Source organism: Callospermophilus lateralis, chromosome 17 (assembly GCF_048772815.1).
Source record: "Callospermophilus lateralis isolate mCalLat2 chromosome 17, mCalLat2.hap1, whole genome shotgun sequence".
Lineage (NCBI taxonomy): Eukaryota > Metazoa > Chordata > Mammalia > Rodentia > Sciuridae > Callospermophilus > Callospermophilus lateralis.
The window spans coordinates 5087612-5107865 of NC_135321.1; the positions used below are offsets into that span (position 1 = coordinate 5087612).

At 41.5% G+C, this 20254-nt stretch overlaps 1 protein-coding gene across 1 annotated transcript in view; it reads left to right on the plus strand.

Moving 5' to 3' along the window:
• The first annotated feature begins 9625 nt into the window (after window positions 1–9625).
• Window positions 9626–20254, plus strand: part of Neto1 (neuropilin and tolloid like 1) — a 101015-nt gene continuing 90386 nt past the window's right edge. The window contains exons 1-4 of the mRNA XM_076837066.2: window positions 9626–9687; window positions 11637–11690; window positions 11930–12067; window positions 18436–18684. Of these exons, the coding sequence (XP_076693181.1) occupies window positions 9660–9687; window positions 11637–11690; window positions 11930–12067; window positions 18436–18684 (469 nt within the window). The 5' untranslated portion in view covers window positions 9626–9659. The remainder of the gene's footprint in view (window positions 9688–11636; window positions 11691–11929; window positions 12068–18435; window positions 18685–20254) is intronic.

Here is a 20254-nt window from a genome sequence, read left to right on the forward strand (position 1 = left end):
TCTAGCCCAGGGGTAGCAATGGGACATGGGTAGCAAAGTGTGTTTTTCAAGGATGGGTTTAAAAATACCTCAAAATCCTCATGCTCTCCTGCATTGTGACCATATCCTTCTAATATTAAAAGACAGATTCTATTTCATCCCCTTGAATCTGAGTGGGATGTATGACTTCATCAATCAGCTGAATATGACAGGAGTGATCTTGTGCCATCTTCAGGAGGACACCTCATGTCCAGTGGCCTTGCAGCTTCTTCTCCTGTTCCTAGAAAGTCAGAGCCACTAGAAGAAGCACGTAATGAGAAGCCAAGCCATCTAGAGGACACCAGAGGGGGAGACCCCATTATGAGGAGTGGGAGAGCCCCAGATGGAGCAGCAGGCAGAGAAAGGGGGCACACAATGCCAGACACTGGGTGGGGCAGTTCTCCTGGAAGGTGGCCCTTTGCTCTGGTCCCTCCAGCTGACAGCACGTGGGGCAGAAAGAAGCCATCCTTCCACACTGGTGACTAGTTTAAGACAAATCCTTGCAGCTGTTCGTGACATAGTAGTATGTGTGCTCCTGGAACATAATGGTACCCAGAAGGGCAAAGATGTCACTGTGGTAGAAAGCTAAAGCAAGTGGCATTGGTTTGGGGACTAAGCCAGAGAAGGTGTCTTAAAGGACCTTAAGGTGACAGTGGGAGCAGAAAAGAGAGTGCAAATGTGACCAGGATGCGAAGTGACATGTGCTGTAGAGGAAAGGAAAGGGTAATAAAACTGCCATCCACAGTGATGTGGAAAAAAGAAATACACTTGATAATGTAGTGAATATGACTAAAGAGCTTTAGAGCATGAATGCTCAGATATTTCTTTTAGTTGTATATGATAAGATGCAACTAGACAGAGAATAACTAAAGATGACACTGATCAGCTTTCAAGCAGAATATAGGGGAGAAGTGAGAATCTGGATCTAAAACTTGCCATTTTCAGTATTTTCAGAAGGCAAAATACTCTCAAGATTAAGAAACAGATTCAAACTATAAATCATATTTGGGAAATGACCAGGGAAACTGGGCTTCAAATTTGCAACTAAAAGAACGTGCATTGGACTGGGATTGTGACTCAGTGGCAGAGCTCTTGCCTCACACATGTGAGGCACTGGGTTCGATCCTCAGCACCACATTAAAAAAATGAATAAACAAAATAAAGATATTGCATCTGTCTATAACTAAAAAAAAAGATTAAAGAACGTGCATTAAAAATTCAAGAAAACACAGACACACACACACAGAGACACATACACACACACACACACACACACACACACACATAAGAATCTTAAGGCAAACCTTGAAAGCCCTTAAAAGGAGTATAGGATAAGTGACATTCTTGTTGGCATTTTTCCACTGCTTCTAGTTTTATTCCAAGACAGAAAGAGAACTATCTTAAATAAATTGTGGATGTAATTTGCTTCTAAAGACAGGAACCCAGTTAGATCTATAGGAAACCTACAAAATTTTGGGGAAAGCTGTATTGGAAGAAGCATCAAAGCAGGATATGGTGGCATTTTTACAAAGCTGTGTTTCAGAAATTCTGTGCTGATAGAAATTCTGTGCCTTCTCCATATAAACAAATGTTCATTCATGGCTTGAGCCTTCCCCAGTACACACTCTTCTCTGCTGCCAAAGAGTCTCTCTATATAAAGCTCATATCTACAGCTATACTTACAGCTATAGCGCTACCTATACTCCTTTCAATATCCATGTCTAAATCATATTTACATTTATTTATTATCAAGCCAGTTTTTTAAGCGTTAATTCAATAATGCTGATAGATACATAAGGCTGGAGAACTTGGTATACCTCATGGGCAAGATCAATAATGAATAATAATACTAATGCATTTCTACTTTCTATTTACCAAGAGATATCTGGTACCTCGCTGTTTTTCACAATGTACTTATCATTTTCTTTTGTTGTTCTTTGAATTGCTGCTTTCACATTAACTCTGATGGACACTCATTACAGCCAGCAATGACTCTGGAGGTTTATACACTTTGGAATAAAATCTTCAAACTGGACAGCAACTTTTTTTTTTCCCCAGTAAGTCAGAAGGTCTGGGCTTCTACCAGCTGTGTTACAAATTAAGTGCACTTGTTTTGGCATCAGCTCCTTCATTTTTAAAATTGTAAGATTGAGGATTACTAATGAAATGCATATGGAGGCCAGGCAAATAAACCCTACCACATTTTAACTATGTTCTATGTCCTAAATGGTGAAAATTAGCATCATACAATGTTAATAGAGACGTAAGATCACATCTTCATACAAATAAAAGGGCAAAATGGCAGTGGTATGGATATTCCTGCCTTGGCAGCAGGGAATAGGTGAGAATGGAGGATACTGAAGTGAACTAACTGTTGCTTGTTCTGTTTAAATTAGCTGCTGGCATTCAGTACCTTTGGTCAACTCTGAGGGAAGCAGAGATTATCTAGAATTGAACTCAATAAAAGACATTAATCAAAAGCATCCTCTTGTATTCTTTGGCTCAAAAGAACTCTGCTATTTTCCAGTTGTAAATTAAAATAATTTTAACATATTCATTTCTGATCTTCATTCAGATATGAACTCAGTTCTTGTATCCTGACCTCTGTTCTTGGGCTTTTTCATATCTCCATTTTATTATCTACAAGAAGAAAACAAAAATATTCTTTAAAATAAAGTATTTGAATTTGTATCCCATGCATGTATAAATTATTCTCCCTTTAATTCCTGTCACTTTCATTGACAGAGACCTAGGATGCTTGGAGGACTGTGTTGAGACAGCCTTCAGAGGCTCTTGGAAAGTACGGTTTTTCTGTCCTTTCCAACAACGCATTATTTCATTTCATCCCATTAGAAGGCATCATTTTAGATGGAATGCAATTGTGACAGCAGTCATGAGTTGTAGATAGCCTAGTAATAACTATAATAAATCCTTCTAGGTCCCAGAGAAGTGTATTGATAAAAGAGCTGTGAATGTCAATTAGAAAATTGTTTTAAAGACTACTATTTCAATGGATAATTTACTTAAAACATAACGATATTTTCCCTTGTTTTTTGAAATTATCATAATCCTAGCTGCTTGGCAAAACTTCTATTACATTACCACTTTTTAAAATTGCATTATTTTGTAGGTTGGGCTACCTTAAAATTAGGAAGAGGGCTAAACAGAGCTATTACATATATTTCATATTTCTTTCCTTCTTTCTCTCCTTTTTGTGTTTCTTTCGTAAAATTCGATTAAAATATTTTAGGACATTTCCTTATGTCATATTAATTACAAGAGAATGGACATTCAAAGAAAGAATAATGGCTTTGTTATTACCTTTTAAAAGGCATTATTTTCATTCATCACTTACTTTCATACAACAAAACATATTTCTGTCTTCCAAATGATTTCTTGAGTCAGAGGTGAGTCATGTCCCACTGTAACTTCCAGAGTTCTGGTCAACAAGAAAATCTTGGCTTTTATTATTTTCCTTATCCACATAACAACAAATCAAAGCAGCATTAAATGTCCCAAGTAGTGATAGTTGGTAAATTTATGGGATATTATTAATTCATATTATTAAGAGTAAAAAAAATACCCAACCCATAAGTTATAGTCACATATTGAGTTAGCAATCTTAAGTAATATTTAGTCTGTATTCATTAATGGCTATTTTGGCACAGAATGTGTAGATTTACTCTGTAGTTTAACTTACATTTTCTAAGTATGGTTAAATCTGTTTGTCACCTAGGATGGAAACTTGTTTTCTCCACAAAGTGGTAGTGAATGGATGTTGTGATTTGATACTGAACCTAAACAGAGATTTTATACTTTAAACCTTAGGATATGTCCTAATAATTCTTTCTGTGGTTTATTCTGATTTATAAATTGCAAATTGTTAATCTTGTTATTACGAAAATATTTTGATGCCATTTTATAAGCCTGTCAAAAATCAATCAAAATGAAAATATTTCCAAAATCTAAGCATAGGTAGTAGATAGTAGAATTATTTTCTCTCCCTGTGTCTCCCCAAATTGAGGCAAAAATCATTGTCTTGGGAGCACAGTGTCACATGTGAAACAAGCTGGGTAACAACTCTGTATCAGAAGCTGCCAGTTAATATTGGAAGACCAAGGACGCACTGTGAAAGTTCTTTTCCACAAAGGGATGATATTCTTGTGCTTTTAATTCTCTATGTAAGTACTTCTAAAAAAAAACAAATTTTATATTTCTCTAGTAGTGATCATAAAATATCATCTTTGGCTTAATTATAAGATTTCACAGATTTTGACACATCTTCTATTTTGTGAAGGCTTCTCATCTGTCAGGATACACCTACAGATGGTTGAAAAGAAATTGTTTATCAATATTCCTGAAAACCAGCTTCATCTTTAAGTATTGCACATAAGTTTCAAGAACACTACACTATTTGGCAGAAAATTATTTAGAAATATATTTTTGAAAACCTAATATTATGGCTTGTATGTTGATGAGTTAATAAAACAGGAAAAAAAAACAAACCTCTACACTGCATAACTGTGAAAAGAAATGAAAATGTTGTTTAGAAATAAAAAATATTAGCATAATGTGGTTGTGTACAAAGCACTATTTCATTTCACTGTTTTGTAACATCTTCTCTTTTAGCAAAAGAAAGGCGATAGCAAAGATGGAGCAGTGCTGCAGGAAGGCATCCAGTCTGCAGGAGCTTCTATGTCTCCTACAGAGAGTTGCAAGCGCAAAGTCAAGAGGTCATGCATTTGAACTGAAGGAGTGAGTGTCTCCACCAGTGGACCCAGAGTTTTAGAAATCTGTCTTACCTATCATTTTTTTAAATTATGCTCTTATTTTTATTTTTATTTTTAATGTTTTTATTAATTCATTATAGTTACACATAATTTTGGGGTTCATTTTGACATAATTATACACATATGGAATATAATTTGTTCCAACTCAGTTCCCAGTATCTCCTCCTTCCTTCACCTCTTCTCTCCCCTATTCCCTTCTCCTACTCTACTGGTCTTCCTTATATTTATTTATAGTTTTTTAAAATAGTGCTTTGCAGATGTACATCAAGGTGAAATTCACTGTGTTATATTCATATATGTACTTAGAATAATTTGGTCCTTTCCATCCCACTAATTCTTTCCTTTCCGCCCCTCGTCTCTCCCCATCAATCCCCTTCTTTTGGTCCAGTAATCTCCCTTCTATTTTCATGGAATTTCTCCTTCCCCCCTTTTCCCCCTTGTTTTGGTCTAGCTTCCACATATAAAACAGTCAATCCTTGACTTTCTGGGTCTGGCTTAATTCACTTACAATGATGTTCTCCAGTTCCATCCGTTTACCAGCAAATGCCATAATTTCCTCTTTTTTATGGCTGAGTAAAACTTCACCATGTAGCCAATTGTTTTCTCTGATAATCAGATGCCGACCACAGTGGGGTGAGGGGATAGGGAAGAATGAAGGTACTTTGGTTTGTGCAGAGGGGAGTGAGGGGAGGAGCTGGGCTGAGGGGATGGGAAGGACAGTAGAATGGGACAGACATTATTACCCTACATACATGTGTGATTACACTACTGGAGTGACTCTGCACCATGTACAACCAGAGGAATGAGAAGTTGTGCTGTATTTGTGTACACTAAGTCAAAATGCATTTTACTGTAAAATAAATAAATAAGTTTTAAAAAATTGCCTGTGAGAAGAATGCCTTAGATGAATGGATCAAGAAAATGTGGTATCTATAGAGGATGAAGTTTTACTCAGCCTGTCATTGTTTTGAAGTTGCAAGCCAGGAGGAAACCAATGACCCTTAATTGGGTCCAAGAAGCTTGAATTCTGCATTTTCTCTCATGGTAGTCACTATTTTAATTCTGACTTTGGGGAACCAAAGGAGGTGCCCTCCTTTCGTTGGAGAAATTTTCCCACATTGTTTTCTCTTAGAAAGAAAAAATCTTTGGGGGCCTATTAGAGAGGTAGGATTACTCAGCAAAAGGAGATTCTGGAACTCGAGAATGAGAAGGCCATTTGCCAAGCAAGTAGCAGGTAGCAGAGGGTTAAAAGGATTTGTGCATGGGTGTTGAAGAAAAGGGGAAGGAATCATCAAGGGAATAGGTGCACCTGCAGCCTGGGAGGACCAGGGGAGAAGGGCAAAACCCTCTGAGTGTGCTATGGCTCCGCTCCTGGTGATGGAGTCTCCTAGTGTACCTCCTTGCTGAATGGGGTCCAGGAGGTCTACACTCCGGCCTTCAGCATGGAGGCCAAAGAGGCAGTGAAACTCCTCAGACCCAGGCACCGCACAGGTCGGAGAGTACTGGGCACTCAGGACCAGAGAGACTACTATATGAGAGTTTGACTTCCAACAGAGGCATGGTCAAGGTTTACAGTCCTTTCCTGGATTTCCATCCTGAGTTACAGGATTCCCCTTGTGCTGCAAGGACCCTTTCCAGCAAAATTTGTCATGGCCACTTCCAGTGTTGGGTTACAACATCTATGTCTTGAGAAACTGATCCAGGCAAAGAGGAAGGAAGGGGTGGGGGGTTCAGCCTAAAACCAAGCTTTCATTCCTCAACTGTGATTGAGAAATGCAGTAAATTTCCTTAAAATCCTTCAAAATGTTGCCACGGTTCCTTTGAAGAGTTTAATCATTTTCGAAGGAAGGCATATTTTGGATATGAAAAATAATGACCTTCCATTCTTACGAAAGATTCAATATTCAGCTACCATCTCCTCTCTGGCAATTTTACAAGAGCCCCACCCCTCTCCTCCAGAGGTGACCCGGATCCAAGGGACACTGCCCAGGCATTCTGCGTCAGTTATTCATCCCTCTTCAGCTGTCCTGGGCAGACTGATGGGTTTTGCTTCCACCGGGGTCGGGGATTTCTCCCTCTCCACTCCCACGGTGGCTCCCCACTTCCCTCCCCCGCGCTGGCTCCAGAATCTCACTGGTCACTGGACTCCAGGGGGACCGCAGCTTATTTTCCCTTCCATCCTTTTACAAGTGCATACATGGGGAGATACTCACCCGCTTTCCATCCATCCTCTTGCCCCTTTCCCTTTTCTTGAGCTTGTAGCTCCCCTCCCAGGCCTTGGGTTCAGGTGGAGTTGGCACTCTAAGGGCGCGCACAGTCTCCCCCGCTCATCATCATCACCATCACCATCACCATCATCAGCATCAGCATCATCATCATTATCTCTCCCTTCCTCCGCCCCCTCCTTGACTCCCGCTCTCAAGCTCTCTCTCTAGCTCGCTGTCTTTCTCCGTTCCCTCCCTTCCACATCTGCCAGCCTTTCCTTAAATGGATGGACACCCGCGCCACTTGCTCACTTTACCCCACCATTTAGGAGTTGCAGCTTCCTGGAGATCGAGGAACCAACAGCTTGGTAGCTGGAGTCTTGAAGGTTGCGTTTGGATCTCAGAAATCCCCTCTGGATTTGGGGGTCATCTCATTATCCCTCCTCCCAACGTATTGGCAGGAGACCTCCACCTTCTCTCAGCGCTGTGATGGGGAAAATGTGGGCAGGACCGCGGCGAGCACCCACACCCCGCCCGTACCCACGCACCCACGTGGGCGTCCCAGGGCCGCAGCAGCAGGTGCAGGGAAGTGAAGGCCAGGAGCCAGGCAACAGCGCCCCGGCCTCAAGCGCTCTCCAGTTCCTCTTAAGACGCTTTTTTTCCCCTCTCCTTAGCCTTTTAGGGCGACCCCTGTCTTCGCAGCACAGAGTCGGTGGGCTACTGGCCCCCTTTATCTTTCCCCACCCCCAGCTGCTCATCGCCATCATCCCAGACCCGAGCGCAGTTGGGCTGTGAAATCCGAGGCTCAGCGTCCAGGGGGTATGAGCGCCCTGGAGGTCCAGGGCCACAAGGGCAGTAGCAGAGCTTTGACTGCCTCTGTGTGCTTGAGGTCCGGCTTGGGTAGAGTCCGCAGAGGCCCGGGAGGGCGGGACGCATCTGGGAAGGGGAGGAGGTGCTGCTGCAGCGTCCTGGGAGGGACTCCCCACACTCGCAGCGCTGCCTCGTGTATACCGGTATTTGGTATTCATTTATTCTCTTTTTACGAGCTGGGGCTCTTCCGGTGCTGTTTCTTCAGCAACTCCTTTCAGAGTTTAACGCACCGGGAGCGCTGATGTTCTTGTGTGTTGGGGTTGGGTGGGGTGATCCATGCTTATCTTGGGATGGTTTTAAATATTTTGAATAGGGGAAAGATAAAAGGCAAGAGCTTGCCTCTTTGTAGGGGCAACTGGACGGGGGCAGCCTTGGTATCTGGCCCAGTGACTTACAGGGAAACTTTCACAGCTTTCCCATTCCTCCGGAGCCCAAGTCTCATTTCCCAGACCAACCAGTGTAGACGGTCAAGCCTTCACCCACTGTAGAGGGGAGAAGGCTAGAGAGGTCCCACTCCCCTTAGAGAGACGGAATCCAAGGGGTGGGAGAAAAACGCACCACAATTCCTAACCCTTAAAAAGTGGAAAACCAAGCCCCAAAGGTGATTTTCACTTGATGGCCCCTCCCCCTTCCACGCCACGTATCCATCACCCAGATACAGCTGGGGATTTGCCCGCGCCTTTCTCGCCCCTTCTAGCCAGACTAGAAGAGTGACTGATCCCAGTCTGGGCTTCACTCCCTCCCTCCTCCCTCCCCCCTCCCCGCACCCCCCGCCCCCCCCATCCAAAGAGCTGTGATGTCCTTGCTGTCGCCGCCGCCGCCGCCGCCGCCGCCTCATTCCGCCGCGCACCAGCCCTGGGGGCGCCGGCTGCGCGGAGCTGCCCAATTTCACCCCTGTCTCGGGCTTCCTGGAGGGTCCTGTAGCGCAGGGCAATGACTAAGGCGCCCACTCGGTAACTCTGCCATCTTCCTGCTGCTTTCTCTTCCCTCCCTTCCCCGCCCCCTTTAGCCACCCCCGTTCCCCTCCACCACCCTCGAGCCCTCCTCCCAGACGCCCACCCACCCGCTCCTCTTTCCGCAAGATCGCAGAGGTGGCGCGGAGCCCGGCAAGCCGATGAGGGACGCCTTCCTCCAGTCTTCAATGCCTCAGCGGAAGACCCCCCAGGGCTGGAGAGAGGACTGCTGCTGGACAACCTCCCTGGGAGGCTGCTCCGACCTGCTGCTCGTGGTGTATGAGACTGGGGACTGAGCGAGCCCCAGTCGCCGCCGCCGCCCGCTCCGTCGCTGCCGTCGGTCGGGACCGGCCCCCGCCTCGCTCCGCCCGCCGCCCGGCCCCGGCCCGGCCCCGGCTCCGGGCGCTCCGGGGCTCGCCCTGCGCTCGCCGCCGCCCGCGCGCCGACTGCCCGCCGCGTCCTTCTGACAGTTGCGGCGGTGGCGATGATGCAAAGGAGGAGGGTGCTGCCGGCGGCGGTGCTGATGGTGGCGATCCGCGCCCGAGTGTGATGCGAGGTCCTGGTGGGGATGCTGGCTTCGCGGCGGTGAGAGCGAGCGAGAGCGAGAGCGAGAGCGAGCCAGGGGCGGAAGACGGACTGTTGGGATCTGGCTGCTGTGTGGGCTCCATCTCTCTCTAGCCTCTCTCGCGCGCTTTCCCCCCTGTATTTTGTTCTTGGCTTGCATATTTAACATCTCTGGACTCCATCCTCTCCCCCACCACTGAAGTCTTCCCGTCTCTAAATGGAATTAGTGGAGATCGGAGCCTCTGGTGTAAGGAACAGACATGATCTATGGACGCAGTTTATTTCACAGTGAGTACCTTTCCCGCCGCTCGGCCGGCTCCCCGGTGCCATTCCTCCCCTCCCCTCCTCCCCGCCAAACGCGCAGGGGGAAAAGCCCAGCCGCTGCGCTCCAGCTGGACCCCGCAGTCCCAGTGAGTCTCGGGGCAGATGTAAACTTTCTGTATTGCAGCATCATAGAGCCGGGAGTGGGGGCGGCGCACAGTCAGGCCAGGAAAGACAGGCTCTCCGAGGGCAGGAACCTCCGGGGTCCAGAACAGTGTGCTGTTCAGAGAAGGGCACGTGCGCAGCGGCCGCAGCCCCAGAGAGGGCGCAGGTGGAAATAGCCAGGGAGCAGGGTTTACACTTGATGGGACCAGAAGAAATACTCCTCTGCCTAGGGCTTCCGCAGCCCAGACTCCCAGTCCCATGGGCAATCTAAGGCTTGGAACCAGGGCTTGGGGCGAATGCCAACTTCCACTCTCTTCTGTCCAGTAGACCTAAGGCTGCTTTAGAGTGTGGTGAAGCTTGCAGTGTGGGGTGGGAGGAAGTGGAGGAAACAGCATCAAAAGTCGTTCAGCCGGAGGCAAGGTAAAATGTGTGATGGCAATTTCACATTATAAAGCAGGGATATTAGAGTGTTCATCCTGTGCCACGCAGTTAAGACTAGCTTTTCCCTTTCAAACGTAGTATGCGTTCAGTAGTGTGATTCCATGAAAACACCAAAAGCAGAGTCAGGAAAATACCAGATGTGCACCCTGAAATTGTGGATAGTTGCCTCTGTGGGGTGTGTGTGTGTGTGTGTGTGTGTGTATGCAGAATCATGGCGAACTAAGGTGATTTTTGCGACTTAAATACCCAAAACAATGAACACGACAAAAGCAACCACCAATGTTTTTATACAGAGTACAGATGATCTTGTTAGAATATAAAGTAATACAGTTGACACCTTCTTGAATATTATATCAGGGCCCAGATGATTTTCTTGAATTAATATTCAGGCATAAATTCCTAAGCTCCTGTACTGAATTTAATTTTAGGATATTATTATGATTTATACTCTTCCTCCCTAACTTCATTTTAAGTGGAAATATGAGAATGTAGACCTTTTATGTAATTCAGCATCAAAATAAATAAAAAGAAATTGGTAAAGAAAAATTAGAAGTTGTGACTACTAGATGACTTTAATATCTTGTAAGTTTTAGGGTTTTTTTTTAAATATTGAGCAAATCAAGAGTATAGAAGTAAAATAGAAGTTTAGGTTATAATACTATTGCAGATTTACAGTTAAATTACAGACCAGTGTCTCTGATCCAGAACAAATGACTCAATAAAACACATAGATAATAAAAATTTCATAGCCCAAAAAAGTGCTTGGGACAGGGTTACTTGGTGATTCTGTACATTTTTGTGAGACCTTTTTATAATACTGCTTAATACCTCCAATCCAGACTCATCTGTTTGGCTTGATCTTCCTCCCCCCTTGCCCCATTGGATTAAGGAAGTGTTTATGTTCTAGAATGCAGCCACATTGGCAGTGTGTTAGGATCAATCATGGAACTCTTCCTCTTGTTTGTCTCTTTTCTCCTTTTACATGCTGTCCCTGTCTCTTCCCTTAGACATGCTAGCAAAACCCTTCAAAAAGGGTAGTTTAATAACAGCCTAGATCTTAAAATCTCAAATGTAACTTGTGTGACAATAGTGGAATATAATGTTACCTCTTAATATTGAACTATGCTTTGGCCTTAGGAGCTTGGGTTTCATCCATTCTAAGCATGCGTTACTTCCTTTAGGTATTCCCAAGTTTTTCCTCTGCACATTCTAAATTGGTTTTTGCAAGTTCTGAATCAACTGGTAACAGTTAATAATATAAAACTACTCTACTTTGGGATCCTTTTATCTTTAAACGTTGTTCTATGCTCTTATAAGATTTGGTCATTTCAGAGTATATGATCTCTTTCTATTTTCTCTTTCCGTTGCAGTTGCAGCAAGTTTAATCATCCTCCATTTGTCTGGGGCAACCAAGAAAGGAACAGGTATGTTTCCTTGAAAAAAATGCTAGTGGAAGAACTCTAATTATTTGCATTTTCCTGTATTCCCCATTCTCTTAATATTCCAGAATATCTGAACATTTTATAGTGTGTATAATTGATTGGTTTTAGCTAAGAGAGCATTTCAAAATTAATTTGCTAATGGATATTATAAGAATGTCCTCTCTATTTTTAGTATTATAAAAAAACTGGATGATGGCTTTATTTATTTATTTATTTAGCAGAAAAACAAACCACCTCAGAAACACAGAAGTCAGTGCAGTGTGGAACTTGGACAAAACATGCAGAGGGAGGTGTCTTCACCTCTCCCAACTACCCCAGCAAGTACCCCCCGGACCGAGAATGCATCTATATCATAGAAGGTAAGGACAGGGCCAGAGCCAGGGAGAACAAACACAGAACCTGGCCTTCTCTGGGTTTTGGATGGGCAATATGCACATAGACATTACAAAAATTGATTCTGGAGATGGTAGAAATAAATATCTCTGAGTGAAGCAACTGCGAATCTGGAATAAGGCTAATTACTGAAGTTATTAGCAGTGGGTTATGAACAAGCAAATTCTGTGAAATAAAAAGAAGTTAACAATCTAAGAGCCTATTTTTCAGCTGATTGAATTGGTTTAGAATTCCAAAGTAACAGAATGGAGTGTAGTTGGTGTAGTGTTACCTAATGTGTAGTATTTTAAAAAACTTAAATTTTTTTAAGTTAACAGTTATTAGAATGACCTATGCATTCACTATTTTCTTATTTGAAGCATAAAACAACACACATATATTGAAGTCAAAGATGTATTTATACTCATGTTTTATAAACACTAATCTGGATGGCAATTACCTTATTTTGTGCTACCAATTTACATTACATTTTTAAGTGAAAGTCAGAGTCTTAATTTATGAAGATTTCTTTCACTAGCTTGGAGGATAAATAGTACTAAAGAAAGAGATTCACCTCTCTTTGAACTTATCCCATTTCTGCTAACCTTGAGACACTTCTGTGTTAAATATAACTTTTAAAAATATATGAATATTTTATCTAGTGATAAAGTTCATCAATACTTTAAATATCAGTGCCAAAACAGGTAAGACTTATGACACCCCTGCACACACATAGACACGCACAGAGGAAGCTAATTTAGTGAAAAAGACATATGTGATTAGTATCCAGGTTTAAACTAGGGAGATGCTCATTTGATTGATGTTTAAAAAGAAAAAGACTCCTGCTTAACTGAGTTTAGAATCTTTATTTAGATATTATTCTTGCATTGAGGGATGTAGCTCAGTATTAGGACACCTGTCTAGTCTTCATGAGGCCCTGGGTTCAATCTTCCTTAGCATTGGGAAGGAAATAAAAAAGATGGAAGAAGTAGAATGATTATTTTTTATTGTAATTTTGAGTTTAGAATATTTTTCTTCCCCTTTCCATGCTTAAAGTAGAAGTTTTACCAAATAAATGGCATCCTACACAAAGGAAAAACAATAAACTCTGATATTAAAGGAATAAAACAAAAAAATCAGAGATCTGGCAGTTTTGATTGATAGAAAAGGAAATTGAATTATGGAGGTTCTGGCCTGGAAATAGTTGTTCTTTTTGTCAAATTACTACCACATATCTATGAATTACCTACGCTACAAATAACATAGATTACAAATTTTGTAAGAACTCATCAATACATACATTATAAGAAATATTTTTCTTGTCCTCATTTTACTAATTAGGAAACTAAAGCAGAGAGAGGTTAAATATCCTATGTAATTCACAGAATGATAATTATTTTTGAAACAACATTATTTTAAAATAATAAATTATTAAAAAAATAAAATCACCTATAATCTCTTATCTCAAAAATTAATTCAGAAACAAATCTTTGTATGTTAATTAATTGCATTTTCATGTTTATTATTGTTTAAAAATAAAAAGCATTGCTAACCTTGATCTTAATACTATGTACAAATTCTCATTCACTTGTATTATGTCAAGAAGAAAGCTAAGTGAAGAAATGGTTAGAAACTATTTAACGATTAATGTTGCTTCTTTCCCAGTAACTCAAGAGGTTGAGGCAGGAGGACTACAAGTTCAAGGCTGCAAGGCCAGCCTGGGTGGGTCACAAGGCCAGCCTGGTCTCTTAATGAGACCCTGCCTCAAAATTAAAAAAATAAAAATAAATTCAAGATGTAGAGAATTTGCCATGTTCAGGACCCTGAGTTCAACTCCTCTAGTACCTCGACTCTTTCTGAAACATGTTGCATGTTATTTAAATAACACTGAACAGCTGCTCTTCTAGGTAGAGTATAGAGAGCATTGAAGAAAGTCATGCTATTTGCATTAAGATGCTTGCAATATGGCCCGGGCACTATACTCCTTTCACTTAGCAATCTAATAGGGCTAAGAGATTGGTACACGATGGTTGGAAGAGGAAGATGAAAGAAAAGCCTGTCAGGAAGAATGCCCAAAACTTTCACTTTTAAAGAATAATCAGGAGGTAATTATTCTCTACAACATATGCCAATATTCAGAGGTGTGGCATGTTGGAAGCACCTAGTGTTTCTGTGAGGGGTAGAGACAAAAGAGACCAGAAGAACTTGAATTCCATTTGTCACACTCATAGAAGTTGGACTTTGAGTTGAGACAACGGGTACCATGGAATAATCTATGTAGAGAAGTGATGAACTGATATTTTGAAGAAGGAGAAACTAAGAAACTGCTGTAAAGGACCAAGCAAATCCTAGTGAAAACTTGGAACTAAAGAAAGGAACTGGTGATGGAAGAAAGAGAAATATTTAGGAAATGGAATCATGAATGAGTATGGGGTGTGAGAATAGAGAATCCCAGGACCATTCCAAGACACTTTGCTTGGTGATTTATTAGGTACAGTGTCATGCCAGACAAGAAATGTAGGTGGAAAAGAGAAAAAATAATGTGCTCCATTTTGGCGTTTGTAGAGATGCCTTAAGAAGAGATTGGATATATGTATCTTGAGCTCAGTGAAAAGATCTCTGCTGGCAAAGCCTATTTATAGGACACAAGCAAAAAGATTGTTACTGAACTTAGCAATGTGAATAAAATCACCCAAAATATTTGAAGCTTTATGTTTCGACTCCTATAAAATCTGACGATGGCAGGGCACCTGCCTGTGAATCCTGATTTGGTTGGTCTTAAGTGGAGCCCAAGGGTCCTCTGTGGAACACCAGTGGCATCCAGGGTGCTGGCCTGAAATGAGAGTAGAGAAGATGTGGGTTAGTCTTCTGGACATAACAGGTAGGGGAGAGGCAGGCAGAGAGAAACCTGGAGGTGGCAAGAGTATCAGGTGAAGGATATCACAGGGCTGGCGAAGGTGGAGTTTCAAGCAACAAGGAGTTAGTTGCCAGGGAGCTATTTGATACAGCAAGGGACATAAGGAAAAGGCGGAAGTGTATCCTGCAGGAATCAATTGAGAGTGGCCACGGATTTAGGATGTGCTCTCCTTTTGACACCAAGGCTGGGAGACAGTGCATGCAAGAGTAAGGGACCATGTATCTGTGGACAGTGGGATCCATAAGTGGAAGACAGGCAGGCACTCCCTTGCTGTCATTCACCCACGCTCTCTCTCTCTCTTTCTTTTTCTTTGTCTTTTCTTCTATTAATGGGAAAAGTACGACTTTAATTCTAAAACTAATAGCCTATTCTGCAGAAGTAAAGGTATTTTTCTTTTCTTTATGGGGCACTGGGAATTGAACCCAGGGCCTCCCACATGCTAGGCAAGTGCTCCATCATTGAGCTCCGTCCTCAGCCTTTAGTTAATTTTCAACATAGAGAAAGAATCTCACTATGTTGCCCAGGCTCGCTTTGAAATTGCAGTTCTCTTGCCTCAGCCTTCCAAGTAACTGGGAATACTTAAAATACAAGAGAAAGAAGCATAAGTAAGGGGTGAAGTTTCTTGAGGTAAGATGAGTTGTGATAAAGAGTACAGGGGACGTCTCAGACACAGAAAGTACATGAGCTCAGGAGTTCAGGTGGTCTTAAATTACAGGGTATGAACTGTACGTATGTGCACTGTTCCAAAGGAAGTGTCCATGGTGCACAGCATGTTCAGAGAGCTCAAGGAGTGTGAGTCTTCTCCAAAGCAGCCAGTTTTACATCAAAGGCAGCTTTGGGAAAATGTGGATGTGAGAGGCAGCTGTGAACCCAGCATTTAGAAGGTGAAAATAAATGCATATTTAAGGAGTTGAATGTGGACAGCTGGAATTAGTTTACTTGTGCCATAATCACTCATTTTCTAAATATGCAAGAATTCTCTGGCATACTTGGGGTGGGGGGCAAGGAGGTTCTGGAGACTGAAGCCAGGGAAACTTTACCACTAGAATACATTCTCCAGTACTCTCTCCCTCCCTCCCTCTCTCCCTCCTTCTCTTCCTTCCTTCTTTCCTTCTTTTTTTTTCTGTCTTTTTCAATTTTTAGGCAGAGGATTACAAAGTTACTGAGGGGCTCACTAAGTTTCCCAGGCTGACCTCAAACTTGCCCTCCTCCCGTCTTAGCCTCCCAAGTTGCTAAGATTACAGGCATGTGCAACCATGCCTGGCTGGTAGACTCATTTTATCCTAAAAGGTTATTTAATTATATCCTAAAACTCAGTCAGTGGCATTTTCATATGTGGGTATATGTAGGTAATTTTAACATGCTGGAAAAAGAAAATCAAATTTTCCACATAGAGTGTACTCTAGTAAAAGTCATAGTGATGGGGCTGTTTTCTGAAGGAACATGGAGCGGTTTGCCTCTCCATGTTGGACAGAACTTAAGTGACAGTGACGATGGTGAGAATAAATAAGCTTGTGTCAAACAGCCACGTCTTTCCTAATGAGGACAGCAGATGGGTGTGTGTTGCGAGAAGGCAGGCAGATAGCTCTGAGTAATTCAGCCCTGGCTTCTCACGGCTCCACTCGCCCTCACCCTGTGTTATTTACATCTAAGAAAATTATAAGGAGCCTGAGTGGTTTAGAGGGGCCAAGGACACCTCTTGGATAAGGCACCAAGATAACACATACAAATGGTGGATGTGGTGCTAAGCGCATAAACGGGTTCAGTTTCTCAAGCATCTGCCATTTTGCTTTCAGAATACTGCTTGGTTTTCAAAGTCATTTCTTAGGGTATTTTCAAATTTGCAGATTTCAAAATATTAATGGACACTCTTCAAATCTGTCATTATCTTGGGTATTATGCCTATGGAACTCTGTGATATACATTAATGTCAGATAAAATTATGCCTGATTTTTAATGAGTTATAAGTATCTCTTTTAAATGTCTAGTAAGTCAGAGATATTCATAAGGATTAAGAATGATTCACAAAATAATCTTTTTACATGATCTGATCTTTTGCCTATTGATTTTTAAATTCGTACTTGGAGGACAGTGAAATTTTATTTTACTGTTCAAGTTATTGCATATCTCAGTTATATACACATTTTTGGCATCCATGGATAGAAGGGCTTAATTTTTAGGTCATCAAGAGTGATAGTGAATACACATTTAATAATCAGTGGATGGTGGACAACTGCCATTCAGCATGGTTTACTGACCACAGGGACAGCACAGCTTGATGCCATTCAAGCGTTTGGAAGGGCAAGTAGTGAGGAAGTCCTCCTGGGCCCAGGGCAGTGGCTGGTCATGAGCTCCTGGTCGTTCCACCGATGAATGGCCACTCTGGAACATTGTGGAGGGTAAAACTGACTTTTAGACTTTTGGGGGCATGACAAGGGGGAAGTGGGAGGCATTAGCAAGTGTGTTCATGTGAAGCTTTATGTGGTCACAGCCCCAAAGGCCTCTCCTGGATCTTTTAGAGAGCGTGAAAACATGTATGAAGTTCAGTTCATTTGTAGTTCAGTCAAAAAGACCTTGTTTTGGAAATCCTCAATGACAGATACTGTGTCATGGTGCAGAAAAAAAGAAGATAAATAAGATATGGTCCTCATCTCTCATGAGCAGAGTCAAGAGGAGGTTCCATTAAACAAGGCCTCCCTAAAAAAAGATGAATTAAAATTTGAGTCTTTAGATATGCAATAAAGTGGGAAAACACATGTTCTCCTGAAAGGTGTGTCATCTGAGAAAACATAGCATGTTGGAGGTGGCCTGAGGACGGCTGTCTGTGAGCTGATGACCCTCGAAGGAGGAAGTCCTCAGGCTTCTCCTGTGTCCAGTGCAGTGGTCATTGTCCTGCAGGTGCCAGAGCTGCTGAAGTTTAAGCTGAGGGTGACAGGGTCAGATCTGTGTTCTAGAAAAACTGTCCCTAACAGCCTTGTGTGTACCCTTGGAGCTAACTGAGATTCCTGCGTGGCTCCTCTTCAGTGCTCCTGTAACTCCACGCTGAGCTCCTCTCAGGTCTTGTCTGACCTTGAACCTGAGTACTGTGGAAATATAAGAAAAGAGAACAGTGCCCTCTACCTTCTATATCTGAGGTGCCAGCCTTTCTCCCAAATACCGTCGTGGTGTGATAGTTCTGTGGTAGACGTCGAAACGGTTGTTTTAGATCAAAGTAGTATTTTGTGCAACATCATCAGTTTTGAGGACTACCCCATCAAACGTTTTTACGAAAATACCCTTTAGAATACCGAGTATCCTCTGATTTCTTTGTATTTCCATGCATATCATCTTCAGAGTTCGATAAAAGATATAACAGATAAAAGCCAAAATAGAATCAGAAAAGTCAATCTAAAAGATTTAAGAAATGGCCTTCTAGATGCAATCTTTCTTTTTTTACAGCTGCCCCAAGACAGTGCATTGAACTTTACTTTGATGAGAAATACTCTATTGAACCGTCTTGGGAGTGCAAATTTGATCATATTGAAGTTCGAGATGGACCTTTTGGCTTTTCTCCAATAATTGGCCGTTTTTGTGGACAACAAAATCCACCCGTAATAAAATCCAGTGGAAGATTTCTATGGATTAAATTTTTTGCTGATGGAGAGCTGGAGTCTATAGGATTTTCAGCTCGATACAATTTCACACCTGGTAAGTGGGAGCTTGGTTTTTTTTTTTCCCTCTATTTATCTATGTGTTTTTCTTTCCTAGTATTCTATCTTCATAGTACAAAACTTTTGTAGGATATTATAATTTTCCACAGTATATTAGAATTCTATTTTAAACCAAACCTACAATGCTCTCTCTTTTCACTTTATAAATTCTGAAAGGAAAAGAGATTTCCCTCAAACTCAACCCTGGAGTTAAAGTGAAATGACTCAGAAGTCCAAATGGTCACTATTAACACAATTAATTAAATGGACTTATGAAATGTGTAATCTGAGAGGACAGTACATCATAAAGAAGCTATATATATATATATATATATATTCCCAATAAACTTGAAATGGCTATTGTAGTATTATGAAAAATTATTTATTAAAATGATTTTTGGAGAATTTGAATTTTAAAAAGTTCATTTGTTCTAAAAATTACCATTTCCAAAGCAAATAGATCCCATTATAAAGTAGTTTAATGTCTGTTTTAGAAATGTAAATTCCTTAGGGTTTTGATGAAAAGAAAACCGAGGCCCACAGCAGCCAAATATCCACTTTCAATATCTGGCAGACATCATGGGCAATTATAAAATTATGCAGTCTCTGTCACTTTTCCCTTTAACCTGTTAATATTTAAAACAATCTCAGATGTAGACTGGCTCTCTTCATGAAGTGTTAGCATCCTTTACAATACAAGTGGGTTATCACGTTTTTAACCTGCAAGAGCACCACACATTCATCACTTGAGTTTGATGAAGTGAAGCTTTTTTTTAAGTGGAATATGATTTAAATTATGCACAACACATTATGTGTATATGATTAAAGATTTTTTTTTCAGTTTATACATTATGTTTCAGTTAGGTTATAATGGACAAAAAAGTACATGTGAAATTTGTTGAAATTACCATGTTACAGAGGTAACATACAAACAGTGTTTTGTTGAATAAAGAATTAAATTTTTGAAAATAATGTAAGGTGATTCATGATAACTTTCATTATGATCTCATAGTATGTTAAATCAGATGGTAACTGTATCATGACTCAACCTTCAGCATTAGGATTATTTGATAATATCACTAAGGGATTGTGGTTTTAATTATGTTTTGTTGTTATCGGACCACTCATAGAAATCACAAGTGTTTCACATGCCACATTCAAATGAGCTTGAATTTTTTCAAAAAATTATGAACATTTTTATTACTCTGACAAATTGTTAGCCCAAGAGTTCTAAATGGAAATGTGTTTTTTTCTTAGTTATTTATTTGGAGTTACCCTGATAGTAACTAAAGATAGAAACATGGGGCATGAAATAGCCCTTGTAAGCTGCATTTTCATTCTGGGTTTGGTGATGATGTGGAAGCATGTGTAGGGTATAACACTGGTTTTGTAAAGGCAGGACCAGCCAACCCCTTCATCACCTGGCCACACTGTCCAGGTTGAGCTCTACTTGACAGGCACACTACTGGCCCTCTCGCTGCTGGCTCAGGTTGCCAGCAGTCATTTGGGTGCCAAGGCATTGTTCTTTGCTGGGTTTCTTTGGGGCCTTATGCTTCGTCTCTAGCAGG